Here is a 14,540-nt window from a genome sequence, read left to right as displayed (position 1 = left end):
AGGCAAAACTCTACCTGGGCTACCTCAGGAATTTCGAATGTGGTTTTAAAATACCGTTTTGTGGTATTTGTAGTCCTTATGTAACTAAATTAACATTTGAGGTATGACTGTGTGTGATTTATTTTGTAGAACAAAACATGAAAGTCTCTTAAAGTAGTGCTAACTACAGACCTTATTGTACTCATAAATCGAAAACCATTACTTCAAAAATCAGTTTGAGATTCCAGAGGGAACCCTGTGCTCAGAAGTGCTAATTCTCTTACAGGTTGTAAGAGAACAGGACCATTAAACATGTGTGAGAGGTAAATGTCTGTTCTCTGGCTGAGGCACTGGAGGAAGACAGAAAACACTCCCCTGACTAAGCAATCACAGATCTTTTGGCTGTACACTGAGTCTCACAACTGTGTAAACACTGGTTGAATGTGTCAAACATTTTGAATCGTACTGCTTAATGCCCAGCCTATATACAGCAAGCAAGCACTATAAGCTCTGATTCATCATAGAAATATGCTGTTATGCAGAATACACAGATTTAGGAAAATACAGACGAGAAAATAAAACTGAAAGCATAACAGAACCAGCAAAATACAACAAATACTACACATTACCATGCATGTAAATTCTTATGCTATATGGGAAATAAAATATGCAAATGACAACTGGTTAATTTCATGAGTGCATGCAGATAGAAAAATGTTCAGATAATATTACATACTCACTGTTTGTAGGAAAAACATTTATACATTATGCATAAATCATATCTCAGTTGCAGACTGAAACCAGCCACTGCATATTCAATGCTGACTAATGTCCTGATGAATGTTTAATTTCATAGCAATATATTTGTATTACCTTTGCAGAAACTTTATTAATTTATTGTACTTTATTTGTTTTCCTGTAACTGCTTACTGTGCTTTGACAATATTGTAAATGACAACATTGTATATAAAACTAATCACTGCAGAGAGAGAGAGAGAGAGAGAGAGAGAGAGAGAAGTCCTGAGGGGACTCTGTGGGGATTCTGATCAATGCCTTTTTCTCATTGCCCAGGCTAAAGAAAAAAAAATGCTTTGCAAGTGACACATTAAGCGCTTAGAGATCATTTAGACTAGATAACATTCCCATCACACGCGTTTGAAGTCACTCATTTACAACTGACCGGTATCAGCAATCACAGCACCAAGCCCATTCAAAACCCCCACTTTAAATCATTTCTACAGGCTAGTCGACAAAAACAACGTCTCATTTTCCTTCTCAGCGACTGTAAGGGAAGGTTTTTCCGAAGCCACAGTCATTTTACTCGGGTGAACCCACCTGTCTTTCTCTCTCTTTTTATTCGGTTATAAACAGCTCGCGCAAACACGTGAAGCGGTGGGCGGGGCGAGGCAATGTGACCGTTGTCTGCAGTAGCCAATCAGAGCCGAGCGCCTCTGTGGCTGTATAAATAAACCCAAGCTCCCGTCTCTGCTCAGTAAACCAAGTACAGTCTTGTTGTTTACAGCTAAGAGAAGGAGATATCCTCCGAGTTTATCATTGAAAGACAACATCTGCGTGTATGCCGTTGGCTGACTTCGATTCTGACATTACTTTTACGGCGTCTGTGGATATTTAGTCCTAATTTTCCGTTGTAGGGTTTGGATAGTATCTTTCTTTCGCCAAAATGCGTCTGATCCAGAACATGTCCACCATTGCGGAGTACCCCAGCGCCGAATGCCCGTCCAAGCGGGTCATTAAGATCGCAGTCATCGGCGGCAGTGGAGTGGGCAAAACCGGTACGTCTATGGACCAGTTTTACAGCGTTTTAAAGCTTACCACATGACACCTAATAATATAATGTCACAGAAACGAATATCTTGTAGATTAGTGTGTTATGACACAATTATATTTATGTATTCATGCCCATTTCTTGTTTATTCCTGTGCAGCGTTGGTGGTTCGTTTCCTCACCAAGAGGTTTATTGGTGACTATGAGAGAAACGTCGGTAAGTCCACCCCCCCATCTTTCCAAGACGACTGATTTTAGTAAGCATCGTTTAAACTTATTTGTGATGTTATTTTTTAAAGTCTGCATTGTTGCATTACAGGCAGCCTGTACAACAGAGAAGTGCAAATAGACGGAGAACAAGTGGCCATTCAAGTTCAAGACACACCTGGAGTTGAAGTAAGTAACGTTATGCGACACAAACACAGTTCTTTATGCGCGTGTATGTCACATTTGTTACTGTTACACACAGAGCATCTTTCCCACGCTGCTTCTTCACGGGTGAGATGTGCAGAAAGAGCGCATACCTTCGCCTTTGTGTTTTAGCTCTTCTTTTGTGTTTAACACTTGGGGTTAACTGGCCAGCGGGAAGCCTGCTGTTGCACTCCTATATGGGGGCAGCGCCTTCATGTACTGCAGCTTGAGGAAAGCCCGAATTATTTAAGCGAATCGGTTCTTTCGAACAGTTCAGTTATCCACGGCTTCGCGGCGTCGTATCTTACAAACTCAAAGGCGTTTACAAAAAGTGACCATAGTGTTATGTTTCCTCCTAAAAGTGCTATTGATAAAGGCGTTTATTGTAATTTCACAGGCCCCAATTTGATTCAGCTCATAAAAACAAGTCATTTAGAAGCTAAATGAACAATGCTATAGTTCGACGGATAAAAATATTTTGCGTATTTGAATAAAAAGTTACATACACAAAACCAACTGGTTGACATGGTATGATTAAAACTAATTCACGCTGAGTTTCGAACGAATCGTTAAGATCGGTTTTGTGAACAGGTTCGTTAAAAAGATCCGACTCCAAAGAATGATTCGCTGCAGCGCTGTGGGATATTTGTAGCAGTGGTTGGGAGGTTTTGCAGCTTCAGCAGTGCTCAGCGGGTTTAGGGATATGAATAAGCAGTTCGGAACAGTTAAAGTAGACCAACCCATCTAAATTATCCCTTTGCTTTCAAAATTAGAGAATGGCTTTTAATTCAATTACAGGCCTCTTCTTTCAAGATGTCTTTAGTCAGATATTTTAGTGCCAAGTTTGGCATGCAAGGCTCATTTCCCAAAGCAGGCAGTTGTCCAAAACCACAGAATCCCCTTTTTTCAGACTAGGGTGAAAAACTTTAAGTCTAGCCGGCTAAATCTCCTGTTTTTGTGAAACGACAATCGTAGCCAATAGCAAATTATACTCTTTCAGCTTCTTAGTCAGCTTTGCTGTACACTTTATCACGCACAGAGCTCACATTATTCAGTAATATAAGAAAATGTCTAGACTAACCAAACGTGTTGCATAACTGACAAATGTCTGTATTTTTTCTTCAGGTGAACGCTAATGGATTGAGCTGCACTGACCAGGTATCTCGCTGCATTCAGTGGGCGGACGCCGTAGTTATGGTGTATTCCGTTACTGACTGCCGAAGCTTTGATCTCATTGGCCAGCTCCACCAACTTGTTATCCGCACCCATACAGATAGGTCCTTGCCAATCATCCTGGTGGCCAATAAAGCCGATCTCCTCCACGTAAGACGTGTAGATGCTCAAGAAGGTCCCCTGTTGGCTTCAGCCCTGGGCTGCTCCTTCTACGAGGTGTCTGCCAGCGAGGACTACAGCCAGGTCCACAGTGCCTTCCATAGACTGTGCGTAGATCTGGCCAAGCAGCAGCCTCAGACCCCCGTCAATGCAGCTTCATCTGGAACAGAGAAGAAAAGATCGCCCCTCATCCCCCGACCCAAATCCCCCAACATGCAGGACCTGAAGAGGCGCTTCAAACAGGTGCTGTCCGCCAAGGTCCGGACCGTCACTTCAGTGTGAAGAAGGTTCGAATACCAGCTGGAGAAGCAGAACAAAAGTGAGAGAGGAAGCTCTAAGGAGAGGAGAAGTTCTCTCTGAATGTATAGGTCTCCCTCCTTGGAAGTTCCTGAGATCCGTTGATGATCAGTAGACCGGTTCCAAACAGAGGCCCCTGAAACTAGACCTCTGATTGTGTCATGGTCGCTGAAAAACAAACAAACAAGCAGAGTCCGGTGAAGTCTTACATTTTCACCAGTGCTCGTGGACACTTGTTGCTGTCACTTTAATCCATGTGGACATAGCAGGATTCTGGGAGACGTGGTCGTAGTTTCTTACAGAGAGAGAGTGCAAAGACAGAATGGAACACACAAAACACTGTTATTAACACTCTGCCTTACCTGTGAAATTTTAAGACACGTTCTCCTGGCAACAGAGACGGTGAAGGCTGAAAACAGACTATTTTAAGAATTGCTTTTCTGAAAGGCATGGGAGAGAGTGAGTTTTTGTTCCTTCTTGTGGTCAAGGCTTTTACGGTCTGAATGCAGGCATTGTTAAAGGACAAGGCACTCAAGCTAAGCGTATAAATAGAGAGAGAGTGTGTGTGTGTGTATCTTTTACAGTCCTACTCTTGTGTACAAGGCCAGAATGTTTCTCCTGGTTTTGTGCAACTGTGCTTTGTGCCACTTTTCTATAGTGGAGTAGAAGAGATTTTTCTTGTGTAAATGCACTTTACAAAAGCCAAAGGGCTGAAGCTCAGAGTTATTTATTTATGTTATTTGATTGTGATTGGAAATAAAGAGTTGTTTTTCCAAAAATACTTTGTGCACCACTCATTTATTGTTTAAACTGAGTGTAACTGTAAATATAAAGGTTAATTTAGTTGAATTTTGTTTAATAACGCCTTGAGAGATTAGGTGTACGAGTTTAAAATTGAGCCACCATTTTACAGTATATACATTAACATACTAAAGTTCAAGAAAAAGAAATAAATACTTTTCTCAGCAAAATACATTAAAATGATCAAAAGTGACAGTAAAGAATCTATAATGTCTAAACAGATTTCTATTTTTTTTTTTTAAATGCTGTTCTTTTGAATTTTCTATTCATTAAAGGAAAAGAAATGTATCATGGTTTCCATAAAAATATTAAGCGACACTACAGTTTTCAACATTGACAATAAGATTGTTTCGTAAGCAACAAATCAGCATATAAAACCTCTGAAGGATCAAGTGACTGAAGGCTGGAGTAATGATGCTGAAAATTCAGCTTTGTCATCACGGGAATAAGTTACATTTTAAAATATATTAACACAGAAAAGAGTTTAAAATGCGGTAATATTGTGAAAAAAAATCATTTTAAACTGTTTTCTGTGTTAATATATTTTAAAATTGAACTTATTCCCGTGATGACAAAGCTGAATTTTCAGCATCATTACTCCAGCCTTCAGTCACATGATCCTTCAGAAGTTTTATATGCTGATTTGTTGCTTAAATGCATACTTGAGCATAAGAGACTTTGAAAACATTGAAAAAAAAATCTTAGTAGTTTATATAAAACAAGCTTTCCAAAGCATTTTTAATGCTGATGTTTTCCACATGGTAAACATAAAACTACCAACACCCTAAATAAAAATTTAACAAGTCAAATTCACATATGTAAGGATTAATGTGTAAAACCCCTTGAATTTAGAGGAACATAACTGATTTAAGGTGTTTTAGGACCTTTGTCAGACACCTGCTGGGGTAATAGTTTGTGGCAAATACAAAACAAACTGAAATCTCATATGAATAAGAGATATGCATATAAAAGCATGAGGCTTACAACGCGTTTACTTTGCTATACTTTGAGGAATAGGAATGTTTTACTGACAAAATGTCTCTTTTGAAACACATCATTCTAAAAGTTAAGGCTAGATTTATCTCTGGTAAATAGTTTTTTACTTAGCTTTGTTTTATAAAAACATTAGCGGTCTATAGGTCTCTTTATATGTTGGCTAAGTAAATGAGTGTGTGAGAGAAAGTGAAGGCAGAACAGAAAGAGAAAACGGATGTCACCACCCTTTTTGACCTCTGCCCTCTTACCATCTGTCACTTCTCCAGCAGCACTGAAGTGAGTGAAGGATGAAGAGGGAAGCTCCTGTGAGAATCAACACATGGCTGATTGTAAGAACTGAACTGCAGAATGTGCTGTATTTGCCAGCGGAACGCTGCATTAACAAACATCATTTTTTACACACATGAGCAAAAGGCCAACCATAACAATTTTATTTAAAGGGGAAAAATAGAGGGGCTTTAAGGGAAAATGGTAAGACAGAATCTGGTCATATACAACAAAATGTGAAATAATTGGAATGGGATGTTGTGGTATTTATTAGGAACAGAAGCATGTTCTGTATATTCCTTAAACCTTTTTAAATGCATAATTTTTTTATCAGATGCCTCTGAAATTGAGACAAAAGGCAAAAAATGTTGGAAAGAATTGATTCAGCAGCCAAAAGTGTGTGTGTTCAGTCCCTTCACACTCCAATGTCAGGTTTGAACCTGTCAGTGCTGAAGAGTAAGTGAGGGACATCGGAAGGTCTCAGCATCCTAGTGGACATTACGAGTACCTGAGAAAAGAAAAAAATAAATCGATTAGTTCACACGCACACACGTGTTTGTTTTTGTGAAAAGTGGGGACATCCCATATGTGTAATGGTTTTTATATTGTACAAACTGTATGTGCTATTGCCCTACACCTACTATTTTCTATTCATTAAAGAAAAAGAAATGTATCATGGTTTCCACAAAAAATGATTTTTTTAAAGATTTGAAAATATTCAAAAACATTGTGTTTATTTGATCAGTGAAAACAGTAATACTGTGAAATATTATTACAAGTTAAAAATAACCTTTTTATTTTATTTTAAAATGTAATGTATTCCTGTGACAGCAAAACTGAGTTTTCAGTAGCCAGTCCTCAGTGTCATGTGATCCTTCAGCAATCATTCTAATAAGCTAATATGGTACTCAAGAAATATTCTACTATTATCAATAGTGAAATCAGTTGTGCTGCTTAATATTTTTGTGGAAACTGCCCCCCCCCCAGATGTCTTTGAGGAATAGAGAGCTCAAAAGAACAGCATCTATTTGAATAAGAAATAACATAATACTATCTTCACTGTCACTTTTTATCAATTTAATGCATTATTGCTGAATAAAGGTAACTAAACAAAACACAAAACAAAGCTTCTACACAAAACTGTGCAGGGCAACTAAAAGAAAAGACTAAAGAGAAAACTGACCAAGCAAACAAACAAACAAAAAACCTTACAAGGCAATTGGTAGAATGTTTTAAGAACAAGTTGGTTGTTTTACATATTTGTTAGCTAGTCTCTTCCTATCTATGTGGGTGAATTGAGCCATAATGATCTGCAAAGTGGACCAGACTAGATGCAACAATCTTGTCTCAGCAAGATTATTAGCTTGTATGTTATTAGCCAGGCCTTGAAGATGAATAGGGCAGCATATTACTGCACCTGCTGACGCATGTGCTGAGGTAAGTACATGCTTTGTATTCTCTGATGGAAAGATGAAGATCATTTGGCTCGTCTGAGAACTTCATTTAGAAAATCACTTCAAAAGGGCTTTACTGAACCCTCGCTACATGTCTCTCCCCTGGCCGTCTTGTTAGTCAAGTTTGGTGCACCTTCATTTAGTACAAGACACCCTAAATTCCCATCAGTGTGTCTCTGTCACACTAGCGCAGCTGTGGGTTTAGGTCAGGCTATGTGTGGGCTTTCTATTCTATAAGGGTCCACTCTGTGCTTTCATTATATTTGATTTATTCATGACATGAAACTTTGTTTAACAAAACTCCTTTTATTCTGACTCGACCCAGTTACATCTCTATTCATTCAAAAACACAGCAGATACGCACACACACACTTCTATCACGTCAGAGTTAATGATACAGAAAAAAAGCAGAGAGCCACAGAGAAAAACAAAAGGAGAAAAAGAGAGGTGGGGTATTTTAATTTACTTGAAATAGAAATGATTTGTAACATTAGAAATGTCTTTACTCTCACTTTTACTGCGTTTAATGCATCCTATTTTTTAGTGCAATAGATAAAGAATTAGTCAAGAAAGGGGTGTGATGTCCCACCTGAGTGCCTGACTTATGGGTGGAGACAACTTCACGAATGAGGCGGAGCTCTGATGGTGTGACTCCGCCCACCAGGAAGAGAAACAAGAGTGGATGATCACTTGGGTGTGGGCGGGTGACCTGCAGGGAAAAAGAAACATCAAAAGGAGAAAAACGAGGAACATAATAAGAAACCAACCAATGACCTCAGTTTCACTTTGCTTTTTGTTTTCAGCTGCAGATTTAATTAAGCTGCGGATTTGCAAATCAGCCAATTTGCAAATCCTCAAGTAATACAAACAACTGACTGCTTGGTACAAAAATATATCAGGGTCTCAAAAGCTTTGGGTCAAGCTTTAATTGTTGAGCATAAAGAGATGAAAGATCTTTGGGACTCAGGATATTAATTAGCATGCAAAGAATCAGATCTGAAGAATATCATTTATCACACCCTCTGTAATTTAATTACATTAATTACAATTAATCTGTAATTTGTACTAGGCCTAGGAAGGTAGTAAGGACTTTGTTAAAATAGTTCATGTGATATCAGGACTTCATGGGCCTTGAATGTGGTATTTCCCTGGCTGTCTATGGAAGGTCAGAAAGCTCTCGGATTTCATCAAAAATATCTTCATTTTTGTTCAGAAGATGAACAAAGGTCTTACGGGTTTGGAACGTCATGAGGTTGAGTAATTAATGGCAGAATTTTCACTTTAAAGTCCATTTAAGGTTGGTCTATCTAGACAAATTTATGTTTTCCCTTTAATATTTTTGGTGTTGCTGCTTTAAATGGGGTGAATTTAGAGAGACAATGTCTCAGAAAGGATTTTGGCACACTGGCTGTGTGCTGTGCTTTAGCGTGTGAGATTGTCAGTACAATAAAACCCTTCTAAATTCATCTCTTTGAAAGCACTGCAGCTACAGCCATCAAAAACCCTGGTTTTGTAACAAATTCACTGCCTTCAATAATTAAATTCAAGACAATTACTGTCAGCAAACAGCCTGCTGTGAGCAATGTCCCAGTTACTATACATAATCAGTATGTGAAAATAAAATACGCTTATTTATTTTATGAATATCTGTCAGTGATCCGATTTTTTAAAATTCTTAAATTTTTTTTTCAGGATCTCATGCTATGTTTGCTGCGTTTTTAAAACACATTCATTGGCTTCAACAATACAAATTAAGACAATTATTGCCAGGAAACTGTAATGTCCTCACTATAAATGAGCAGTATGTTAAAATAAAATAAGTCTATTTATTTGTGTAATATGTGTCAGTGACCCTATTTATTTTTATTTTTTAATTGATCTATGTGCAGATAGAGGTTTATGGCTGTTGCCCTGTCTCCCAAAGATATTGATAAAAAAGAAAAAAAAAAATCTTTTTTTTTTTTTTTTTTAAACACGTGTCTCATGTGAATGTCCCCTAAGAAACATGTGATGACAGTAATCCATCGTAATTACACTGGGCTTCCCTAAGTCAGACAAGTCATTTATACAATTCTGCACATCCCTGGTAAATGTGTGCATTGTTATGTAATTCTGAGTTCAGCTGGAGGTCCGGGTCAAGACTGAACACTTTGACAATCACAGCAGGAGCACAATATTCAGAAGAGACACACACACAGAGAGAACCATTACACACTTTTATATGGACACAATGCTGTTGCACACATGCAGATACTCTGATTTAGTCCCTTAGGCACATGGGGTACTGCTGTACATGCCTATTCGGGTGGACAGTGTGCTGGAGTTTGATTGGCTGGAAGAAAAATCCAGTCGTGAATAATAATCAGGCAATTAGGGATGCACATCCAGCAGGTTGGATCTCAGGAGTAGGGCTGTGCTGCCACGTGCAGCTCTGGACCTTAAACTCGCATGGACAAATGTGTAAAACACAGCGACAGAAGGATGAATATATGAATTGCCTGGTCTGCCAAAGCTATTGATAAAAATAGATAAGACATTGTGTTCTGGCCCATTCTATCTGTAAAAGACTAACGAATTCAACATGAGTAGAGGTGTGACCTCAGCATCCTGGCCAAATTTGCTCATTGACCTCTGACCATCATGGCCTCCAACTAATCCCTATATCTACTGATTAGCTTTATCACTCTGTCTCCTCTCCACCAGTAAGTTGGTGTGTGGTGGGGGTTCTGATGCACTATGGCTGCCGTCGCATCATCCAGGTGGATGCTGCACACTGGTGGTGGATGAGGAGATACCCCATGACAATGTAAAGCGCTTTGAGTGCCTAGAAATGTGCTATACAAATGTAATGAATTCTAGACAAAAAATGCCTACTTTAGGATGTTTCTTGGTGAAGTAAATAAGTGTGATTGGCACACATGTGAATGAAAGTAAGGTTTCATTATAAATGTGTGCAGAGTAAAGGTAAAAAGAGAGACCTGTTAATTCTTGGAGGATTCTTCAACCTTTCATTTCATTTAACTATTTTGTCATTTATCCACACAATTCAGATGCACATGTGTTTTAAATGGACAAAAACAGCATATGAACCGAATGAAGAGTATGTCAAGCCATGTGTAGCGCACACAATTAGGCAATATCACATTATTAGCCAAATCATACATAAAGTGCTCATGTAACCAGGTAATGCATACTACATATACTTACAGAGTGAATACAAAAGCATGAAAACACAAGGACAGCCTCACACACATATCCCAGAGGGGGCAAGCACACAGCAGACCATGTGTATCAGTATAAACGTGTCTGCTCACATTTTAGAGAGAGCAAAGAGAGCAAGAGTACGATTTTCAGGGAGAAGCATCTTCTGATTAACATAATATTAATTATCCAAATGAAGTCACATACTGTACCTCACATACTGTAAGTGAAAATAGCAGTATTTGTTAACGATATGCTATTTACACTTAGTGCAAATAGCTATAGATTCTATTTACACCATGTTAAAATAGCAATATTTTCTGCTATTTATACTACTTATTGCAAATAGTGGCAATTATCTGCACCTCAGTATTGTAGTACATTATAAAACAGTATGCAATATTAATGTATATTATAGTTTTAATTCAAATTATTAAATGGATGCCACCTTATTGGGACAATAAAGCCCTCCCTACACCTACCCTAACCCTACCCGATACTTTATTTTCAACTTTTTGTTTATTTCCTTAAGTTTTATTGAAAATAAATGCCTTTATGATGCGATATGAGATTTGAAAATGGAGCAAAAAGTTCGGCAAAAGGCGGGCTCAAACTTTGTTTTGGCTAACTCAATCACACGTTAGTGGGCGGAGGTAGTGTTAAATAGCCTTTGCCAACAAGATGGGCTATTTGCACTTAGTGTAAATAGACACTCCGATAATATAATATAATATAATATCAAGCAGTTGAGATTCGCTATATTGTATATTTCACTTTATTTGGGTCTATATACAGTGCCCTCAATAAGTATTGGAAAAGTAAAGACAAAATTACTCTGTTGGCTGTGGAGTTAAGACATTTGCAAATATGATTAAAAGATGAATTTGAGACAAAACTACAGAATGTCACATTTTATTATTAGCCGTTTCAACACATACATATTTTACCAAATAAAAAGAACAGCACTTTTAGAGTTCATCCCACTCATTGATGTGAGCATAAGTATTGGGACAGTTGAACATAAGGCAGATATAAAAGATTAAAAGCTGTTATTTAGTTGCAGATCCCTTGCGCACAATCACAGCAGTGAGTCTGTGACCCATAGACATCACCAGATGCTTGCTTTCATCCTTTGAAATACTTTTCCCAGCCTTTAATGCAGCCAATTCCAATTGTTGCCTTTCTGCCTTTACTCTCCTCTTCAGCTGGTGAAATTCATGTTCAATCAGATTTAAATTGTCAGAGCATCACCCCAGCTTTCTGGAAGTTGTTGGTGATTTTATAGACACGTCTTTTAGGATTCATTTTCACAGCTTTTATGATTTGTCTGTCATCAACTACTGTTGTTTTCTCAGCCGATCAGGTCGTTGTTGGTTTCTGGTGTTGCTGGTGGTTTCCAAACTCTTGATTTCTCCATGCCCTTTGTTTTTGCTATAGCTCTAACTGACTTCCTCTTTTCTTCTAGCATCCAAATTGCTTGCTTTTCTCTCAAAGTCAGCTCCCTCAGCTTCATCCTGGTTTGTGTGTGTCATCATTGAATGCAAGATTCAGAATACAGAAGTAATGGATATAACTGATACGACACATTCCCTGCTTTTAGTATCTGAAGAATTAATGCAACAGGACACATCTGATCACTTAGAAAGACCTGTGAGGCAACTGTTCCAATACTTATGCTCACATCAGATAGAGGGATGAAACTCTAAAAGTGCTGAACTTCTTAGCTGGTAAAACATCTATGTGTTGAATCACCCAATAATAAAATGTGACATTCTGTAGTTTTGTCTCATATTCATCTTTTAATCATATTTGTAAATGTCTTGACTCCACAGCCAGCAGAGTAATTTTGTCTTTACTGTTCAAATACTTTTGGAGGGCACTGTATATCAGTCATATACATCTTAATATATTATATTATATGACTTAATATATGTTGGACGCATAAGGCTCTTTTCAGAAAAGTAACCATCACTTTCCAAAGTAACAAAAAAGAAAAAAAAAAGATACAGAATACAGAACAAGAATACAGAATTTTTGAAATGGTCACTTTTCCTTGATGTAGTCTTCCAATGAAATTCATGACAATTTATGAGATTAATACCCTGTTTTTGCTCCAAACTAACTGTTATAACTTGCCTAATGCATTTAAAATAACTTCATTCTGTGATCTGATGTAGAATGAGGCAAAAATGTATTATTTTATAGTTATAATATAATATTATATAATAGCAATATTCGATAAAGATTAAAATCATTGCATTATATTCTTATAAAAATGCATGAGATGGCTTTAAGAATACAGAACATATATTGTTGATATTGTGTGTTTATTGTCTTCATGTGTCATCAGTCAAAATGTATATAGTTGGATGCTTTTGTACATATAAAGAATTTCTCGGAACTCAAACGAACCCATCCTTTAGCAGCACACACTCAGCAACACTGAACTGGTAATAAAACTGAAAAATTTAAAACTGGAGGTGAGGTGAGTTACCTTCATGAACATGCTGAAGCCAGTCTTGAGAAGGTCAGTGAGTCCTCCCGACATGTGCTCTACATCAGGGCATTCACGTCTGTCTGGGTGGAAGATCTCTTCTAGAACCTGCTTAAGCAATGGCCGGTATGTTGCCTGTACACAACAACAACAAAACAGCTTATTGTATGTGTGTCAGATAAAATTCCTGGTTAAACATCAAATCTGAGGAACTATATAAAAGAAAACACTTATAAAAGCTTGTTCTCCTTCTCACAAACATTTTTCATGTACGCTGCAGTGTATGTTGATTTCAAATTGGCCTATTAGTATGCAAAAAGCACAATATTTCTTGTCCAAGAAAAAAGCCTGATTCAAGAGAACCCCAAGAGGTACATATTTACAACTGTAAGTGATGTAAAATATGAGAGAAGAAATATAAGCATCATTCAATGTGACAAACAAGAAGACATTTAAAATAGCCCTGCTAAACACTGTTCTCTTCACAGAGCAATGTGTCCAATATATAAAACAAGAAAGTAAGAGATGACTCAGTACTGAACCTTGAGGTACACCAAATTTACTACTATGACAGAAGGGTTTGTGGGAAATAATAATAATAATAATAATAAAAAAAGCTTACAATAAAACTGAGCATATGTGTGCTGAATGTAATTATCTTATTTTGGACAAAAAAAGCAACACCAGTCAAAAAACTAAATCCATTCTGTCTTGTTATTTTTCTTTATTTGATGAAACCCATTATCATTCACAAGCAATTTATGTTGTTAGAAAAAGAACATAGCAAAAGGATACAAAGTAACAGGTACAATAATGTGGGCAGGCGTTCTAGAAAAATGAAAAATGATATTTTCCATTTCCAATTACATTTTCCCATAATGGTGTTCTCGTAATGTTCTGTTTTGAGTGTAGGAGCTAGTTTAAAAGTAAGGGTTGTTTAGGACAGTTATTATCTGTGGCAAATACAGCATCAGCGGGGGCCAGTAAAGCTAAAGACTCAGTAATGTGATGATTCACGGTTTCCCTGAATATGAACGTACAGCCCCTGGCCACTTTAATCCACCCCTACTGTTTAACTTACATTGTCGCTGCACTGAAATAGCACCATTATTAGGCTCAACACGGATCCTGATCTAACAGCCTAACCTACTTAAACTGTGTAGGTGTTTGTTTGTGAAAATGTGTGTTACAAAAATCTGGTAAATACAAGTTCAGCAGATGCGGGTTTGTATGTGAATATACGTGGGTGTGTATAAGAGTTTAAAAGGGAGCAAAAGTAGCAGCTCTCCTAAACCTACAATGTGTTTTCCGAGGGCTGTCAATGGATTCAGTGTTTTAATAGAATTCACTACATGATATGCTGTTTACCTAACTGAATAATTCACAATATATTGCATATATTAATATTTGCAGGAAAAAGACCACAACTGAAAATGTGGCAGAAGAGTAAAGCACTGAATAGACATAAAGTGAATTTAGTAGTCAAAATATTGTTTATTTCCATATAAGCGTGGCCGTTTTGT

General features: G+C 37.5%; 2 protein-coding genes across 2 annotated transcripts in view; one reads left to right on the top strand and one right to left on the bottom strand.

The window, feature by feature from the left end:
- The first annotated feature begins 1,470 nt into the window (after nt 1–1,470).
- Nucleotides 1,471–4,578, top strand: LOC306843828 (ras-like protein family member 11B). Its single transcript, XM_079375511.1, has 4 exons — nt 1,471–1,772; nt 1,925–1,981; nt 2,084–2,160; nt 3,301–4,578. Exons 1-4 carry the CDS (start codon nt 1,661–1,663, stop codon nt 3,787–3,789), a joined length of 735 nt encoding a protein of 244 aa, XP_079231637.1. The 5' UTR covers nt 1,471–1,660; the 3' UTR covers nt 3,790–4,578.
- A 102-nt stretch (nt 4,579–4,680) lies between these two features.
- Nucleotides 4,681–14,540, bottom strand: part of LOC306843827 (sec1 family domain-containing protein 2-like) — a 114,277-nt gene continuing 104,417 nt past the window's right edge. Inside the window, exons 7-9 of the mRNA XM_079375510.1 lie at nt 13,018–13,152; nt 7,912–8,031; nt 4,681–6,376 (exon numbers count right to left, since the gene is read on the bottom strand). Of these exons, the coding sequence (XP_079231636.1) occupies nt 6,284–6,376; nt 7,912–8,031; nt 13,018–13,152 (348 nt within the window). The 3' untranslated portion in view covers nt 4,681–6,283. The remainder of the gene's footprint in view (nt 6,377–7,911; nt 8,032–13,017; nt 13,153–14,540) is intronic.

Source organism: Barbus barbus, assembly GCF_936440315.1.
Source record: "Barbus barbus genome assembly, chromosome: 24".
NCBI classification, from domain to species: domain Eukaryota; kingdom Metazoa; phylum Chordata; class Actinopteri; order Cypriniformes; family Cyprinidae; genus Barbus; species Barbus barbus.
The sequence above is the reverse complement of the archived record's forward strand: the minus strand, read 5'-3'. Positions and strand labels throughout refer to the sequence as shown.